At 40.2% G+C, this 20,334-nt stretch overlaps 1 protein-coding gene across 6 annotated transcripts in view; it reads right to left on the bottom strand.

Moving 5' to 3' along the window:
* Nucleotides 1–20,334, bottom strand: part of TANC1 (tetratricopeptide repeat, ankyrin repeat and coiled-coil containing 1) — a 238,939-nt gene that overhangs the window by 156,949 nt on the left and 61,656 nt on the right. For all 6 annotated transcript variants that reach the window (XM_042994515.1, XM_042994519.1, XM_042994522.1 and 3 more), the window contains one exon: nt 3,602–3,681. In XM_042994515.1, coding sequence (XP_042850449.1) covers nt 3,602–3,662 — 61 coding nt within the window. In that variant the 5' untranslated portion in view covers nt 3,663–3,681. The remainder of the gene's footprint in view (nt 1–3,601; nt 3,682–20,334) is intronic.

The raw sequence follows: 20,334 nt of genomic DNA, 5'->3' as shown, positions 1-20,334 counted from the left end.
TTTCCCTATTGGTTTTCTAACAGTGCTGTTCTATAGAAAAAATATTAATTCCCTACATTGCTCTTTTATCGACTCTAAACTCTTACTTGGTCCATACTTATATCAGAATACTCTCAATATACTCACAGCAATTATTTCATCTTTAAATTAAGTAGGTTTAATAATAGTAACATGAAAGTTTTTTGATAGCAAAGGTCACTTAAAAAGACGTGGTCTCTCCCCTCTGGAGAGCTTCAAAATAAATACATTTGCTTTAGATCAAGGCCTTAACATAAGAGCAGGGAAGGAAAAAAAAAAAAAATAGATGCCCTCATCTAGCTCTCCCCACGTTGTGGTTTAATATTGATTTTTGCTCCCTCGGGCCTAACTCAAGGTCAAGAGAAATACAGTACTCATTTGCACTGATGGAATGGTGGGGACAAAGCAAATGTACTTTCCCAAAAAACATTTTCAAGTTTTTAATACTGCATTCTCTGACACAGTTCAACAGCCTCCAGAAAACACATTTTGCTTAGCTATAAGCATTCCCTACATTATAAAAAGCATAATTAAAAAAAAAAAAAAGAATTTCACCATTTTTAGAGTTCACCCAATGGCTTTTAATAGTTTAATACTCAACATACATTATTTCAAATACCATTATATACATATAAATTTCAATACCTAAAATTTTACCAATAATTTAAAGTACACATATGTGACATTTTCTTTTAGGGATAGGAACTGAGGATGTAATGACTTTTCAATATATATTTCTGAAAAAATGTCTGCTTTCTTTTGAAGAATACTAAATTTAACTCAGTGATTATGTTTTCCAAATTCTCAAAGCTGATTCGATTAAAAAAAAAAAAAGTATAGTTCAAGATTGTAAAAACAACCTACAAGACATGTATAAAAAGCGAAGCTCAGTACTTTAGACATAAATATTTCCTAAATTTCTGTAATTGTGAGTTCAAGTACATAAAAATGAATTTTCCTTTGTCTTTGCAACAAAGATTGGTTTTAATTGGAAACAGGAGAGCAAAATTTTTCCATTTGTAGGAGATATTATTACCCAAGTCTCAGAGCAGTCTCCATAGATTAACCAGCTTTAATTTACAGAGAAACTTAGCTATGATCTACTTATATAATGAGAGTTGGCACTGAACTTAACATACGAATGGTCAAATTCCAAGTATTTTCCTCAATCATCTTGTGACATAACTTCATCAAGATTTAAAATTCCATCTGCTTTGTTCCCCAACTACCACAACCAGATTCTAGTTAAGAGAAAAAAGGCACATACCATACAGATGTTTTATGAGAAATGTTCCCATTGCTTTTTCAAGTTGGTTTGCATTAGTGAAAAGCCATAGTGTGGGAATTATTATGAAGAAATGATTCAGAAAAAAACAGTAGTTGCTCTTAACAACCAGAGGGGGAAATGAACCCAAAATCACATGCTCTAAAACTGGAAAAGTTACAAATGCAAACTATGTTCACGGTCTGGCCCTTCTGAAAGGCAGGGTGCCCCACATCATTACTGTACTGTTATTTTACTGGCACTGGTCAAAGAGCATCGTGGGTCTGCTGTGAAAGACTCCATTACAAAGCAGGGAGTTTTGGCTTGGAGATCCAGGCCAGTGGTTGGGCAGCTCCAGCTAGATAGACGGCTTAGGACCCAATTTAATGCTGAAAATTCCAAAGGCATGTAAAGAAGCAACTAACAAAGTCCCTAGCATGAGTGTCAGACAAGCCAAAACTGGGGAGGGAAATTTTTTTAAACAGCTTTCAGAGAAATCAAAAGAAGGATATTTTGGCCTTGCCCCAGCAGAGGGTGAATATCCTCCTGGACAGAAATCATGTGTACTGAAAAATCTCTAGAGTAACCATTCTAATTAATTATTCAAAAGGTAGGGATTGGTTTTTTAAGATTAAAAGCAGAATATGGTCTCTTGTTTCTATCGTTAAAAACTGGTTTCTTTTTTTTGTATCTGCTATACAGGTATTAATGAGAAGCTTCTAATAGAATCTTAACAGTAACTTTACAATAAAGGGTATCTTTTTTTAAATATTTATTTGAGAGAGCGAGCATGAGCAGGGGAAGAAGAGAGAGAGAGAGAGAGAGAGAGAGAGAGAGAGAGAGAGAGAGAGAGAGAGAGAGAGAATCCAAAGCAGGCTCTGCACTGACAGCAAGAGAGCCCGATGAGGGGCTTGAACTCACAACCGTGAGATCATGACCTGAGCCAAAGTCAGATACTCAACCAACTGAGCCACCCAGGCACTCCTAAAGACTCTACTTTTAAAGTAAGTTTGACATTTTGCAGACTTTTTGGTTTAAGGGTTAATTAATAGAAAATTTGTCTAAATTCCACATAACTAAAAAGTTTAAGCCCACCTATTCTCTTAAGTACAGAAACAACACATATTAACATGATCCTTAACATTACATAACATACATTATGAATCACACACACACATTACATAGTAACATTATGTAATAAAAGCTATTGCAACATCTTTTCAATTGAAGAGTTAACTATAATTCAGTGATGTTTTGGTAATAAGTGTACTTATTTATACTTTAATAGAAATTACAGGACGCCTGGTGGCTCAGTCAGTGAAGCATCCAACTCTTGATCTCAGCTCAGGTCATCATCTCACCATTCGTGCGTGAGACCAAGCCCCGTGCTGGGCTCTGCACTGTGAGCATGGAGTATCCCTGCTTAGGATTCTCTCTCCCTCTTTCTCTCTCTGGCTCTCGCTCTGCCCCTTCCTGGCATGTGTGTGCGCACACATGCTCTCTCTCCAAATAAATAAGCATTAAAAAAATAGAAATTAAAACTGCAATGTTATTCAGTATACAATAACTCAGAAAACCAGCCACTCTCCAACTCCAGATCATCGTGAGTTTGCAGAGTGAAATAGCACATCTTGGGGAAATCAATCAATGCTAACAGATTTTTTATTGTACAATAATGGTAAAAAATATGTAATTTTCCTAGCAAGAGAAACAGACCACTAGTGGCCACCAAAATAACCTTAGAGGAGTTTATCACATGGAATGCAGTGAAGAGTCACAATGACTACATATGCACCAGAACTCTATCAACAGGAATGAAATCCAAGGCAAATTAAGTAGCTCTCATCATAATGAAAACTAGCAGTCTGGCACTGAGTGAGGCTACACCTGTTAGGCGGAAAATTTGATACTCAAAAGAGGAGGACCAGTCAGCCAGCAGTTGGTCAAACACATAAAATGAAATCGTGTGTGGGAAAAGGGAAAGGGCTTTCTAGAAATCAAATTCCTGGACACACCTGCTATCCCTCCATGTCTTAACTCTGACTGCCTCTGGATCTGAATGTTCTGTTAAAATTATGAACCTTCCAAGCGTTCTGCGGAAAGGATTTGGTTCGTAACCCAAACTCAGTTTTCAAAGTCACTTCCCATAAAAGAGCTCAGAAATGTATTTAATTTCTCATGGCTTCCAGGATTATGTGCATTCTCACCCAGAGCACTCCTTGGGACCCATTCCCGATGCAAGGGCATCCGTCCAGCCTAGAGTGAGCAGGTGTTGATGTCCCATACCCACCTGCTTGTTCAGCTCATTCCTGTACGTACCTGTCTCCTTCCTGCTCCCCTTTCCTCCCTCTCGGCTCTTTTTCAGCACAGCCTTTAACATTTTCAACACTCTTTTGCTTCTAAAGAGAAAAGGAGGGGAGGGAAGAGGAATTAAGGGTTATGAGTTGGAATATAACTTGCATACTGACACAAAAGATAACCTGTGCTCTAACACATTGCTTAGGAGAATATAAAGGTACCTTGAGTTTTACATTATTTTTCTCTGAAGAGACTAAGATGGGAAACTAAATGCTAAAGACACAAAGAGTATTTTATAACATTTAATGAAGTGATCAGAAGTTCACTGTCTTGTTATAAAAGTTTAAAAAAAAAAAAACTCACACCAGGGCATTCTCAGCATTCCACATCTAATTAAGGTTATGAGGCTAAATCTGGGCACGTTACTGTAAAGATGTTTGGCACAGGAATTCAGGTCTCCTAACCCCAGTTCATCAAAAGAAAACATTAGAACAGAGAATCAACAAGATAATGGTTAAGAAGAAAGCTACATGTTTAAAGGCACGTTTTGCAGATGCTACTGATTATATAACCACAAGGAAAACATTTTGTAAGTTTATCAGATTAAAACATAACCTTATAAACATTTATAAAATAAATACAATGGAAACACATTTTAAAGCTGATGTCAGGGGACCCAATCAAACAGCATACATTACAGTGGGTTTTTACTACATATAGTTAGGACTTGGGGTAGGGGGTGGGAGGGTTGGGGATGGGGAAGAAAGTAGAACCTTCTGTGGTGCTACAGCTGAATCCTTTAAATGATAAGCTGCATTTTTAAACAGGGTTGTACTGAGCATGTAAAAACACCACAATGGCCCAGGCCTAAGATGAAACCTAAAACCATCCCTATAGCAAAAGGCAGACAAAGGGCCATTATTTCATCGCTGAGTCTCCAGTAGCTCTCTCCCCTCCAGGAACTCAGAGGAGATGGCTGGACAACTCCCAGTGGTAATGAATCCGAGTAGGTTGTGTTACCCATCACAGCGTTGTTAACGCACTAAGGACAGGAAGGTGGAAGGCAAGCAGGTTGCTCTTGGAAAAAAGGAGAGAGAGAGAGAGAGAGAGAGAGGAGAGAAGGGAAGGAAAAGAGGGAGAAACTGCTGGGGAGAAGAGGGTTCCACCTGCCTAGTGAGGCTGAATGCTTGAAATGGCCTCAATGTAACTAACACCCCACACAACTGCTCAATCCCAGAGTGAAACAGAGCCTTTGTAGGGACCAGAGAGAGCCAAGAGTCTCAAAGTGCTGCCATTCACAGAGTCACACAACATAAGCACACAGCGTGACCTTCTATCATTTGGTCCAGGCCTGTATTTATTTTTCCAAGCCCTTTGTTTCCCTGACGAAGAAACAGAGACCCTGGAAGGCTGACTGCCCAGGGTCACACAGCTAATTAACAGCAGGGCCAGAATCCAAATCTGCAGGCCCCCAACAAGGGTCTTCTCCTTCCAACACACTGCCTCTCCTCTCAGAAAGTGAAAGCTTTGGGCAAGAGCAATCAAACCAACAAACCAAAATCAACAACAAATCAACCCACCCTAGAGATACCAGGAAGACAGTATTTTAAGCAGAATTTGGAGAACGCTAAAGTTTAATAGAGTTAAATCACTTTACAAAACAAGTGTGCACACACAAAAGGCTTACAGCCTAATTTTTTTAAAAAAGTCTGCTTCAGTGAGGGGTGCCCGGGGGGCTCAGTTGAGTGTCCGACTCTTAGTTTTGGCTCAGGTCATGATCTCACAGTTTGTAGGTTCATGCCCTGCGTCAAGCTCTGTGCTGACAGCATGGAGCCTGCTATGGATTCTCTCTCTGCCCCTCGACCCCACTCAGGCACACCCATGTTCTTTCTCTCTCAAAATAAATTTAAAAACTTAAAAAAATTAAAATGCTACTTCAGTGAACCCTGGTGCAAAGATTTGGGTTTCACCTGAAGGGCAAGCACTGAACCTGGGAAGACCACCAAATTGTGGCAACACCAATTTCTATGATCATGCTTAAAAGAAACACTGAAAAATGTTGTGTAAAAAATGGTGGACAAAATTCAATAATAGATGCCTGCTAAGCTTAGATTTTTTCTTTTCCAAATCAATCAACCTTTAAGGTTTGTCATTTAACAAAGACAACATACTTCAAAAATAAAAGAAAATTATTGATGGAGTCGTGCCAACAGAGCTTGGCTATGGTCCCTTAGTGAGCTCTCCCAGAGCCCTGTACTTCTCTGGACCACAGACTGGCTCAGGCCCCACCATGGCAGTGAGGCTGCCCCTGATTAATCACCCTGGTCATCTCCAACCCACAGCATATCTGCTTTGCCATGGGAAAGACATGTCCCACAGGGTGAGGACTAGGAGACATAGGCTTGGGCATCTCATCCCAGACTCCCTGGATGCCTACTTTGGGGAGCTCAGCTATTTTCAGGATAGTCACATCTTCCACATCAGTGGTCTTGAGTTAAGTGAAAGAGGCTATCAGATAGCCACTGTAATTTTTCTTTCCAGTTCCTGCTTTCCTCCATAAACAGCAAGTCAAGGGGAAAAGCTTAAATTTATTTTCTAAGACTTATTCGAACTATGACCTGGAGAAACTTTGAGTGTACCTGAGTACAAAAGTAACTTCAGCTTCTATTTATTTAAATTATATACTTTTGAGGAAGAGAGAAAAGACTAGCCCCTAGATCAGGCTCTGAAATTCTCTAATGGGGGAAAGTTGCTATAATTTTCATTTAAAAGAAAATAAAATGTGAATAAATAATGTTAACCCTAGACAACCAATGAGGAGAAGAGAGGAGAGGAGAGGAGAGGAGAGGAGAGGAGAGGAGAGGAGAGGAGAGGAGAGGAGAGGAGAGGAGTTTCCTTATTTTCCTACTATCATTCAACATCTAAGTTTCCCAAATACCATAGGTTCTTTCTTTTAAAATGCCCAGAAGTTAAATAAACTACCAAGCTTACTTTCACTTTTTGGATTTCTCCTTTAACACAAAGTCTTTGGGGATAGGCACATCATCTCCATGTTATGTGTTAGCATTCTACACAGTAATTACAATGATATGCAAATTATAACAAAGATCACCCTAAGTAAAACAGGGAGGATTTAAATGCAAGACCAAATCTGTTCTGGTTTGCAGTCACAATGGTAGCATCGTAACCATCACCACCTTGTCTGGAATCACAGAGTAACATAGTGTTAAAATTCTCCTCTTCTGGAGTGCCATACTGCCTGTTTACACAATTCCAAGTGGAATCTGTGAGCTGAGGGCAGGGACTATGCTAATTCTTTAATACAAACAGAAGCCAGAACACAGGCTCCGTACGCACTCTGTTCTCCGTATTTGTTGACAGATTTAACTAGGCTGCAATGAACACAGATGAGCGACTTCCTCCAAATCAAGCAATTAGCCAACATTTATAGCAGTTTATAAGTTACAAGGAACATTCCTATAGATTTTCATTCACAAGAAACACAGAAACAGAAAACACAGTTAAATTCATGTGACATCAGGCAATGAGACAGTAGGGAAGGAATGCTACATTTCCTAATACCCCTTCAAGTCAACACCTGAATTAACCTTAAAATCTCCTGGTAACAAAATTTTATTATCCAGTTATCCTGAGTTTGTATGCACTCCACTAGAAGGAGCATCTCCCATCAAACCATATATCTGACCTCAAAGCAACGCTGTTTCTGAAGGTGGCTCCCTTTTGCCAAAATTAAGCAAATCAAAATAGCGATATTTACAAGTGAAACACTGAAAACTAAGTTGTACATAATTAAGGATTTTTTTTTTCCCCAGAAAAGGGAGAGACATCAAAAACATCCTCATCTTTAAGGGTTTGAAAATATTTTTCCACCCTACTAAGGTCTGACTTATCAAAATAATAGCCATGTCCTCTGGTATGACTACCTGTGGAACTTTCTTTGCATTAGCAATCCTCAGTGTTTATTAAAAGAAAGGAAATGTGTGGTGGCAGTGGGAGGTCTGAAGCACCCTTCAAGATAAATAATATATAGAACAGGGCAAATTAAGAAAACAAAGCAGCATAGAGACCACAAAAGGAAACAAAGGGGCCTGCTAGCTGGGGCACTGGCCCTTGGCTGGAAATTCACGGAAAATTACATTATAGAAGCTTCCTGAAAGCAAGAGCCACATCTCAACATTCTTTTAGAGCTCCCATGAAGCTGGGGAAAAAACAACCCCTGATGAATACTTGAAATTCCAGTAGGTCTCTCTCCCTGCTCTGGCTCCTGGTGCCCCGTGCCCCCTAACCCCAGCCTTTTTTTCCCCCTCTTACAGTAGAAGCCGCCTAAGAATCAAGAGACCTAATCCCAGCTGTGGCCCACACATTGTAACTAGGAACAAGTCACTGAACTTCTCCAGGATTCAGATGCGTCAGCCAGAAAAGGTGGGGGAGACACTGGGCTATAATTTATTTCCCAAGACACACAGGCCCAATCATTCACTCTTCTTTATTCAAAACCACTCTACAAACTGTAATTCTGCTGTTCTTTTCTTTAGTTAGGCTGGTCATAAGCAAAAAGACTTCCGATTTGAGTATGAGTTATTAAATGCATAGTAAATTTACAGTCCCACAGTGTGAATTTAAAAGATCTATTGGCATGAAGTCTCAACTCATATGTTTAAATTCTGATGCACAAATTAAGTGGAAACTATCAATTAGATTGAAATCACTTTCAACCCATATTTTACATATTCTGTAGGAAGGTATACATGTTGTTTGGGGAAAAGTTTCTTTAAAAACAAACAAACAAACAAAAACAAAAACAAAAAAAAACAAAAAAACCTGACTCTCCTAGAGCACCTGGCTGGCTCAGTCAGTAGATCATGTGGCTTATGATCTCAGGGTCATGAGTTCAAGCTACACATTAGGTATAAAGATTCCTGAAAAATAATAAAATCTTTTACAAAATTAAGAAATTAAAAAACCTGACTCTCCCAAGCTGGTATTTCAAATTACTAGACAATTACTATATGCAAGTTTGTTTAAAGAAGTTCTCATTTTGTGAACTAGTTGGCAAAAAGAAATTTTCACTTTAGAAGCAAAACAAGACTAAGCTACTTCCTTCTGACTGCAGGAGCTTTTTTATTTTGTGAAGAGATTTGTTCAGCCCAACTTGTCTACCTCTTCCATAAAGCCTTCCCAGGCCATAGCCATAAAAAGTTATCTTTAGGGTTGCCTGGGTGGCTCAGTCAGTTAAGTATCTGACTTCAGCTCAGGTCATGATATGTTCAAGCCCCACGTCAGGCTCTGTGCTGACAGCTCAGAGCCTGGAGCCTGCTTCAGATTCTGTGCCTCCTTCTCTCTCTGCCCCTCCCCTGCTCATGCTCTCGCGCTCTCTCAAAAATAAACACTAAAAAAAAATTTTTTGGGTTATCTTTAATTCCACATCCCACTTTGTACTGATATATGGTTATGACTCAAAATCATGCTGAAAAATGTTAATTCTACAAATCCCTCTCAGCACCTTGTAATGTACCTAATACACAATCAACACTAGGTACATTTTTTAAATGAATGAACAACAGGTTGTCATGAAAGGGAACTCAAAAATCAATGGCAAGGGATGTGGACTAATAATTTAAGATTTTTTCCAGTACTAACCACTGGTTTCCAAGTTTATGGTCAAAGTTATACATTTCCACAGCAGGATCTGTTCTTTTATCAGGCCTTCAGAAGGTCACAGGGAGGTTTTATTTTGGTATTTCAAATATGCATACAGAAGGAAAAAGTACAATGACAGAAAAATCAAACCCTGAAATCAATACATTCTCCTCCAACCAGGAAAAACTCAGATGGGAAGATAACCAAGGGCAGCACTTCTGGCAATAATCTTTATGCCTCCCGGGCCAATGGCTGTTGTACAAGATTGAGCACCAACCTTACAGAAACCCCCTGCTCACCCAGAAGCTGCCATCAGGTTGGAAGCTCCCCAACCAAGCACATACCTCCCTACTCCAACAGCAATGCTCCTAACTAGAAGACAAAGTAACCACCATATTGCTACCACCACCACCAGCCAGACATTCATAGATATGTAGATCTATTTGAGAAAGCATAGGCATTTCCCCCGAGCCCACTTCAAAAGCTACCTCAAAGCCCCTCCTACTCCTGAGGCCTTCTTACCCACCTGCTTCCTCCTCTAGGTCTGATGGTCAAACCCTGCCCCACTCCCCACATCAGCACAGAATTTGTATGGTCACTCCAGTACCACTGGATACTTTGGGGAGGAACAGAATTTTATTCCATCTATAATTCTCCAAGGGAAGGGTTGTATCTCAAAATAGACTGCCATCCCTTAATAAATTTAAACAAACGTAATAGTGTCATTTAGAACGCAAGTCCTGGGGCGCCTGTGTGGCTTGGTTGGTTGAGCATCTGATTTTGGTTCAGGTCATGAGCTCACAGTTCGTGGGTTCAGGCCCCGCATCCGGCTCTGTGCCAACAGTGCCGAGCCTGCTTGGGATTCTCTGTCTCCTTCTCTCTGCCCCTACCCCGCTCACACTCTCTCAAAGATCAATAAACATTAACAAAAAACTTTTTTTAATAAAATGCAAGGCTCTGAGGATTAGAGGAAATTGTTCTGACTCTCCTGGGCCAGCTGGCAGCAAAGAGAGACAGGGTTACAACCTGATTTTCCAATTAAGGAATCAGCCCTATGCTTGGAGTTTTTCATTTTATACACTCCTAAGTATTTGTACCAAGCAAAGAAGGATGCGAAGTCAAACATAATATGATGGAAAGGGAAGAAAATGATATTAACAAACATGGGCAGGAAGCTAGGAGTTCATGCCTCCATTTTCTCTATAAAGTAAAAATAAGGTATGAAAGGAGCAGTGAAGGTTGAAAACAGCCCTTGCAGAAGAGAGGAAGGTAAGCACAAGATTAAAAGGACAGCTGAACAGCTCTGACTGCCCAATCTAGGCTGCAGAGCAAGCCATGGCACCAGATCAGAGTGTGCAACTGTATCCTCATGCTCAGCCCTACGGACCACCCAGAGGAGGAGAGGAATGAGCCAGCGAATGAATGGCCAGCACAGGAGCTCCAAGACTGAGAAGGGTGCTCTTGTGATGTGCTGAGAGTGGTACGCCATGGAATGAAGGCTAGACAGGGAGGGAGGGAGGCCCCGAGAGGTCTGATAGCCAGAGAGAACAGGGACTGTGTCTCAAGGAGATCAAAGAACAAAACAGTCACACTAAGTGAATGAGGAAGTTGAAAAAAAGTCCAGTCCTTCTGAGTAAACTTTTAAATTTTGGATGTGGAACAATTCCAGACAATGATAAAGATCACATGATGGCCAACAGCATTGTTTGGTAAAGTGGAATGTCTTCAAGCCCAGGTTGCTGGAAGCAAAGAAATCACGGAACTTGATTCCTGGTGTATGGAAGGGCCACTCAGATGCTTATTACAGTAATGGAGGCAGCATTTGGGATATCAACCATCACCCGAATAGCTAGTATTTACTAAGTTTTACTATATATCAGGTAAAGTGAAGAGTTTTACATACATATATAATCTCCTTTTATCCTCAAAAAAAAAAAAAAAATCCTGTGAGATAGCTTACTGATTTTTTTTTTTTTTATAACCAAAAGAAGCAGAAAGGCTTAGAGAGATTAACAACTTTCTCAAAGTTACACAATGTGTAAAGGTGGAACTAGAACTTGAAAGCTCAGGCACTGACTGGCTGACTCCAAAGTCCTCAATGAACTGGGGGGAGGAGAGGAGGGGGACAGGGAGGTGACCAGGAGAGTGCATAATACAAGCTTCAAAGACAAGGTGGCTTTTGCATAAGGGTGAAAGTGTAGTTGTTATGGATCCAGCCAAGGAGAGCTGGGAGAAGGCCAACATCAAGCGTGAGCCCCACTGGCCATGAGGTCAAAACCCACGGAGGACCACCCAGGGTTTGAATATGAACCACAGTCTTTGAACATGCTTCCTTCCATCCTCTCTCACACAACTCTGTAGAGGATATAACTAGGGTCACAGGATGCTCCCCTGTAAGGTTTACAGCAACTGGAGACCCAAGCCGTGTTCCTCACAATGGCAGTTAGCTCTATAACAACCACACTGATTACATTTTCTTCTCTTTTCCCTTCTTTCTGGGAAGTTTTCCACTTGTGTCATTTAACAGATCTATGAGCTCCCAGCTTACACTGACTACCTTCTTGATGTATAGCAACTACAACTCCCTTAATAAGGATAGAAGGCATTATGTAAACAAAATAACTTTGGGCTAGTTATTTCCCCTTTTATGGACTCCTGTATCTAACAGGAATACTGCTCCCTTTCTGGCTTGACTGGACAACCAGGCCTCTTCCACCTACAGGTGCTATAATTTCACAGGGAACATTTTATTTCTGGTTCATACGACCACTGTAATCATAGTAGCTGGTAAACCATCACTGCTAAACCATCACTGCAGATGAAAAAAGAGCCCCTCAGTGGAGTCTATGGCATGGGTGATAAGCCTTTATAGGAAAGGAGAAGAGACCTTGAAGACATGTCAGAAAGTCCATTTTTCAAAAACTGCTAAAAGGTAATCAATCAATGCCAGCTGAATGAAGTCTGGTATTATAAATCTAAAGAAATTAAATTTTTTAAATTGCACTGCATCTGGCCTCAAAGTGAAAAAGGTCAGACAACTTCAAAGATGCCGTGAAAGGCAGCTATTCATTACACAAAGATCTCTTGCTTATGTAGCTGACAGATGGATCCTTCACTTAAAGCCCTACAGAAGACATCAAAATCCCTCCTCCACTCCTGTCAGTGATGTGCTAGGATGCTCCAAACAAGGTTATAACCTCCCCCCACCAGGTCCTAATTTCATTAGCATGGGAGTTCCCAACACCCAGTGTCATTTTTTTTTAAACTCCCCTAGGTGATTCTAATGTGCACCCAGCAACACTTATTTCACACTAACTACATACCAGGCCTTGCTCTAAGCACTTAGCCTACATATATTGTTATTTAATCCTTACCACCACCATCCACAGAAGGTACTATTAAGATCCCGATTCTACAAAGGCAGAGAGAAGCTAGTGATTTGCTCGGGGTCACACAGCTCAAGGGAGCAGAACCAGGGTGTCCATCCAGATTGTCCTGCTCTAGAGCCTAACTATATAGTCCCTCCTATGCCTCCTTTTTTAATTAAAAAATGAGACAGACTAGCTCCCAGGGGCCTGATGAGGTGGACAGACAGAAAAAAAACTGCCAAATAGGAGGAAAAAAAAAAAATCATCGTTGGTCTCTCACACACACACACACACACACACACACACACACACACACACACACCTCCATCCACAGAGCAGCATCCCAGGTTTCAAACCTATACTGAAAGAGTCTGGCTCTATTGAGAGACACCTACTGTCCACTTGCCCAAGTTCTGCTAGGCATCCAGGAGTTATTTCAACCATCAGTGTTGTCAATATTTGTGACCTGGAGGTGTCATGCTACAAAATACATGCTAGAATAAGCAAGTTCTTCAATTCCTGAGCTCACAAAAGAACAATACTGGAAGATGGGCCATATTGCCAATGGGGGAGAGTATCTGGGATAGAGACCTCCATGTCACACGGGCAATGCTTCCCCTATTCCTAACATCCAGAAGTTAGGAACGGTGTATTCAAAAGGATCTCAAAAATCCCACCCCATTTCTCACTGAATGAATTTCATAAAACCTGTTAATAGGAGATGGGGCAAGGAATGGCCTGGTGCCCAGCATTTCTCTGGGCAGTTTTACACAGTCCAAATAGACATAATAAGGTTTTAACTTTGGATAGAAAGTTCTAAAATAAACTAGGGTATGCCTGCCACAATAATGCAATGGAGAACTCACTGAAACTAATACATAGCTACAGCAAATATCATCTTTTCCATAGCTACAGCAAATATCAACACATGGAGCACTGTGTATTCTTTTCTGAAATTTGTAAGGGAAACCATTGTTGGCCATAAACACTCATTGTAGTAAGCCGTCTTAAGGGGGACTGCTACAGTGGGCCCTAAGAAAGGTCACCTGGAAATAGGGGATGGTCTTATTTTATCATTCACCCCAAGAGCCCCAAAATGGGGGGAAGTCAGAGCTCCAGATGATAAAAGTCAAAGACAACTAGGAAGCAAAAGCCAAATATGTTAAGACTTTTCTTTTTTTTTTTAAGTTAACTAATCTAGTCTCAAAGCAAGATGAGAAAGACACAAGGATGCCATCCAAGGCAGAAGCTTATGACCTTTTAAGGGACACGGACTGCTTCAGCAATCTAGATCCTCTCATGAGAATGTTTCTGAATGATTCTGATGAAGAAAATATGCTTACAAAGAAAATCAGTTACACTGAAATGCACATATAAAACTATTTAAGAAGCAAAGATGTGATAATAGTGATGTGTGCTTAACACATACATAACAAGACACAGCAGCAGGGCTAACAGCTACTGTAGTTTTCTCAGCAATGATGGGCATAAACGATGGTTTAAACTATTTCCCACAATGTGATACCAAAATCTGATTTCTACTTGCCAAAGCCACAGGTGCTACTGTATGCTGCATGTTTTCATGACTTAAGGAAAAGCCACATTCTGGTTAAAGGTTGTGAAAATAAAGATGTAAATTTTTTTTCTCCATCCATCCACATTCACAGAACCCCTGAAGTGCATCCAATGATCGCAGGATTAGGAACCCTGACTCAAAGAATCAGAGTCAGACTCAACAGGACAATTACTCAGACTTGCTAAGTGGTCTGCTAATAGCCCAGGAGCTTCCAGAGAAACAGTAGCTCAGTTTTATCCCACTAACAGAACCACTGAAATTCAGAAAATTAAACCGCAATTTACTGACTGGCACACATTAGCAAGATGGGGTATTTCACGTATGCACCACTCCTAGCAATTAAATGCCAAGTCCCATGATTAGTGTTCATAGTAATCTATAAAAGTTCTACTTAACAAGAAAGTCCATCACCACCAAATTACTAACCCACCCACAATAACCAGCCTGGCATTGCAGGAGAAAAAGACCTGTGGGGATTTACACCGTGAGACAATATACAAAAACAGGAAAGCCAGGTTGGATATATGGGACAAGTGTATTTTATTATGGTGTTGTTTTCTTGGATGCTCTCCTTATCCTTTTTAAAAGTGTTTAAGGTCCAGCAAGTATAGTCTTCCAATTAACTGGATCAGGCTTCCTAGTTAAGGGTGATACCCAAGGCTTGGCCTCTCCCACACGCACTGCCTCATACGGTCAGGCCATTCCCCAGCTGTGTGCCCTAAATCAGGGGATACCCATATGAAGATAAATATAATTCAGAGTCCAAAATACATGGACTTAACATTGGGCTATTGCCAGTTTCTCATGGATCCTGGGTAACTGAGACGGTTTTTGTTTTCATGGCTAGGACCTACAACAACAGCTGCAGGAGCGTAATACTTTTTCTAGACTAATAAAATTACCTAAGTCTGGCTCACAGTTTCAGCTCTGGCAGCAGCCAAATTTCCCAGGAAGATGCAAGCCTCGTGTAGCTGTAGAAGAACCAGGAGGGTAGCGCTGGGCTAAACTGGTAGCATTCAAACCCGACCCAACAGCAAACACTTTGGCTAAACTGTGAATTACAGAGTAATTCCCTATGCATAGAGATCACAACTGTTATTATTTTTAGGAGTCCCACAGAAGTTTAATCAAACCTATGAAGTTCAAGCTTTACACGTGAAGTTATGTGACATGCTACGTATGAACATCAGATTGTTTTCCCTCTAAAATGCAGTGAAAGGTTCAATTAAAGTCCTTAGTAACTCTGCAGTGAAACCTTTGATCGTGGATTCTGTCGCCACTTCTTTTAACACATACCAACAGTATGAAGCATATCTGAGACCTAAGGAACAAAATCACTATTGTGAAGTCACACATGCACATACCTATATATACACAGATAGATCCCTTTTCTTTGAAGCTGGGGGAGGTGGGGTGGGAGGGTGAGTTTCAGATTCTACAGTCTCCAAACTGAGAAGGTTCCTTGTAGTTGCAGCACAGTTGACAAAGTTATTTCCTAAATAGAAGTGTGTGGTCCCTTTAAGGAAAAACATCCCAATTAGAACCCAGTGAAAAACAGGAACACATGTTTCTTGAATGACTCTGAATTAGAAACAGTGGATGTGAAATTGTTCTAGATATAATGAAGATGTTGCACAGATGTACTAACTTTCCGTGGTCTCAGGGAAACATCTTTCTCGTACAGAAAAATATTTGAGTCTACAACAAAGCTGGATATAGCTTTTTAACTATCTGGTCCTTGTTTTTATGCAAACTTCCTAAGCCGACTCCCTTCTGCCTTCTCACAAACCTAATAAAACACATATTTCAATGTATTGATAATTCACTGAAAACCACAAAGCCATCCATCTCCAATTCAGACTTACGACTTTTTAAATTTTTTTTTTTAACGTTTTTTTATTTTTGAGACAGAGAGAGACAGAGCATGAACGGGGGAGGGGCAGAGAGAGAGGGAGACACAGAACCGGAAGCAGGCTCCAGGCTCTGAGCCATCAGCCCAGAGCCTGACGCGGGGCTCGAACTCACGGACCGCGAGATCGTGACCTGAGCCGAAGTCGGACGCTCAACCGACTGAGCCACCCAGGCGCCCCCAGACTTACGACTTTTTAAAATTATCTCAGTACTTAAACCAATACTGTAAATTTGTTACAAACATAAGACCTTTACTCCACAAATCCAACAAAACGTCATAAAAACCACAGCCCAAGTGGAGACACAAAAGCACGCTTCATGAAGCAGGCACGGTTAAGTTTTTCCACAGTGAGGGGTCCTGTTTCGTCCTCACAGCAAGAAGGTAGAACTCTCCTTGTTCTCTTTGACACATAATGAGGCTGAGACAGGGGAACTCAGCGGCCTGCCCCAGGCCACCTTCGCTCTGAATCCGGACTCCACAAGAACCTTGCCTTTGGCACCCTAAACTTTAGATCCCCAGATTAAATGATGTCCAAGATCAGCCTCTATTGCCCAGAATGGGGCCTCTAAAGATAGCATTATGAACTCCAACGTGTTTGCGATCATCTGGTTTCATTTAAAACTATTATCATAATGTATTCCTCAATATTTCTACTTATACTGCCGAAGGAGAAACTGAATGCTATTATCGCAAACATCCAATTCCAAACCCATCAATCTCAGCTCTTTTCTGTGCACCATTTTCCTCGGAAAAATTATCTGAATACCCACTTCAACAGCTACCTTCACTCAGGCAGCTCACAAATATGGTTTCCCCATTGTTTTACCTGTGCTGTGGTTCCAGTACTCTATTTCCAACTTGCTGACATCAACCCTGGCAACACAAACTCAAAGTGTCCCAAACTAAACTCACCTTTCTCTTCCCCTGACCTCCAACACCCACTCACCAGGCTGGGCTCCAGGTTCCTGTTGATAGCACCACCCCCGCTTAGTCTACCAGACTCAAGCCCCCTACATCCTCATGGCCTCCTTCCTGGTCTGATCAATAGCCAATCAAATTACTAAGTCTCACCAGTTCCAGCCCCTCCACTCCCACAATTCTGGGGAGGTCTTCACTATATCCCCCCCACTGGACTACTTGGGGAGCCTGCAGCCTAATTTTTCTAACTTCAGGTCAGTTAAAGTGCATCAAAATCCCCTCTAGGGCTTGCTAATAAGGCAAATTGTGGAGTCCCACTGCCACTGATTTTTAGGTCTGGTTTGAAGCTGAGACATTATATTTCTAGTAAGTCTGAGCTTGTGAAGACTCTGCTTCTCAAGGTCCAACGCCTGGGAACCACTGCCTTAGACTCTCCTGACTCCCTTCCCATCTCACATCAATCCTTCCCAAATTTTTTCTTCATGGACCAGCAAAAGCCTTTTTAAATCTGAAACTGTAGGCTTCTGATAACTAAGTGGGTACAATAGGAGCTACTATTCACCGAGGACCCACTATGCTTTAGGTTACCTCTGTTATATTCTAGTTAAAACAGCCCTACAAAATACAGCATTGTCTCCAAAGTTACAGGGCAACTTTGTTAAAAAAAAAAAAAAAAAAAGAGAGACTTTGAAATGTTAAGCAATTTTTAAATTCTACAATGACAAATTGGTTTTATGTATTTATTAAAGGGGACACTCTCCTTAGAAAAACTTTTGTTATCAAAATTTGATGCAAAAGGGAGAAGGATGATGGAAAACAAAGAGTATTTCCTTCTCAGGACAGGGCAAAAGGAGAGACCTATGAGGATACAAAGTATAGAACCTCCTCTCCTTGATTTGGAGTTTGCTTTAGTATACCACAACCCATGTTCAAATCCATCCTCCCAAGATCAATTTAACTAAATAAAAAATGTCAATAGACTCTGTTTAATTCACCTGCCTCAGGGTGCCTGGGTGGCTCAGTCGGTTAGGTGACCGACTTCAGCTCAGGTCATGATCTCCTGGTTTGTGGGTTCGAGCCTCACATCAGGCTCTGTGCTGAACACTTGCTGGGAGGCTGAAGACTGCTTCAGATTCTGTGTCTCCTTCTCTCTGCCCCTCCCCTGCTTGTGCTCTGTCTCTCAAAAATAAATAAATGTAAATCAATCAATCAATAATTCACCTGCCTCTACTTACATACATACTCTCTCTGGTTTTTGTACCCTCACCTGTTCTAACACAGCTAAGCTTGAATAACCAGATCTATGTATGCTATCCTTATCCACAAAGTCTTTACTTGAAAGGGCTTTTTCTGCCTACATTATGACCAGCATGTGAATGAGTCAAACAGCATGACCAGAGATTCAGAAGAATCTACATTTTCACATGCTGTTATTTAAAAACAAAGATAAAAGCTCCAAGGCTCTACAAGAGATTCATTTCAAACCAACAGGCACCTGCAGATTGAAAGTGAGGAGACGGAGAAATATTTATCATGCAAATGGATATCAAAAGAGAACTGGAGTAGCAATACATATATGGGACAAAATGGACTTTAAAGCAAAGACTGTATTTAAAGACAAAGAATAACACTATATAATAATAAAGGAGATAATCTAACAAGAAGATGTAATGACTGTTAATATTTACTTACCCAAATGGGAGCACCCAAATATTTATTTACCCAAATGGGAGCACCCAAATACATTAAACAGTTAATAACAAACATAAAGAAACTAATGGATCAAAATACAATAATAGAAGGGGACCATAACATCCAGGAAAGATCATCTGAGCAGAAAATTAACAAGGAAACAACGGCTTTGAATGACACACTGGACCAGATGGACTTAAGAGGTATATTCAGAACATTTCATCCTAAAACAGCAGAATACACATTACTTTCAAGTGCACATGGACCATTCTCCAGAATAGAACACCTACTAGCCCACAAAATAAACCTCAACAAATTCAAGATCAAAATCATACCATGAGTACTTTCTGACCACAATACTATGAAACTAGAAGTCAACCATGAGAAAAAACCTGGAAAGACCACAAATACATGGTGGTTAAACAACATGTTACTAAAAATGGATCAACCAGGAAATAAAATTTAAAAAGTACATGGAAACAAATGAAAATTAAGATGGTCCAAAATCCCTGGGATGCAGCAAAAGCAGTTCTAGGAGGGAAGTTTATAGCAATACAGGCCTACCTCAAGAATTAAAAAAAAAAAAGTCTCAAATAACCTAACCTTACACATAAAGGAGCTAGAAAAAGAACAAACAAAACCTAAAGCTAGCAACAGGAAGCAACTAATAAATATTAGAGCAAAATAAACAATATAGAAACTAAAAAAGGACAATACAACAGGTCAATGAAACCGGGAACTAGTTCTTTGGGGAAAAAAAAAAATTCAATAAAACGAATAAAACCTCTAGGCAGACTCACCAAGAAAACAAAGATAAAGTACTCAATAAAATCACAAATGAGAGAAGAGAAATAACTGCCAACACCACAGAAATACCAATAATCATAATTATTCAAAATTATATGTCAACAAGTTGGATAACCTAGAAGAAATAGATCAATTCCTAGAAACATACAAACTACCAAAACTGAAACAAGAAGGAAAAAAAACTTGAACAGACTGATGACCGACAAAGAAATTTAATTTTTTAATTGAAAAAATTCCCAGATGACTTCATGGCAAATTCCACCGAACATTTAAAGAAGAGTTAATACCTATTCTCAAACTACACTAAAAAAAAAACAGAAAGGGAAGGAACACTTCCAAATTCATTCTATGAGGGCAGCATTATTCTGATACCAATACCAGATAAAAAGTCCACCAAAAAGAACTATAGGCAGTGTCCCTGATGAACATAAATGAAAAAATTCTCAATAAAATACTAACAAACTGAATTCAACAGTACATTAAAAAAAAAAAAAAATCATTCACCACAATCAAGTGGATGTACTCCTGGGTTGCAAGGATGGTTCAATATTCTCAAATCAATGTGATACACCACATTAGCAAAAGAAAGGATAAGAACCATGTGATCATTTCAACAGATGTAGAAAAAGCATTTGACCAAGTACAACATCCATTTGTGCTAAAAACCCTCAAAGTAGGTTTAGAGGGAACATACCTCAACATAATAAAGGCCATATATGAAAAAAAGCATAGCTAACATCATCCTATAGGGGGGAAAACAGAGCTTTTCTCCTAAAATCAGAAACAAAACAAGGATGTCCACTCTCACCACTTTGATTCA

Source organism: Panthera tigris, chromosome C1, assembly GCF_018350195.1.
Source record: "Panthera tigris isolate Pti1 chromosome C1, P.tigris_Pti1_mat1.1, whole genome shotgun sequence".
NCBI classification, from domain to species: Eukaryota; Metazoa; Chordata; class Mammalia; order Carnivora; family Felidae; genus Panthera; species Panthera tigris.
This window is presented reverse-complemented; position numbering and strand designations above follow the sequence as displayed.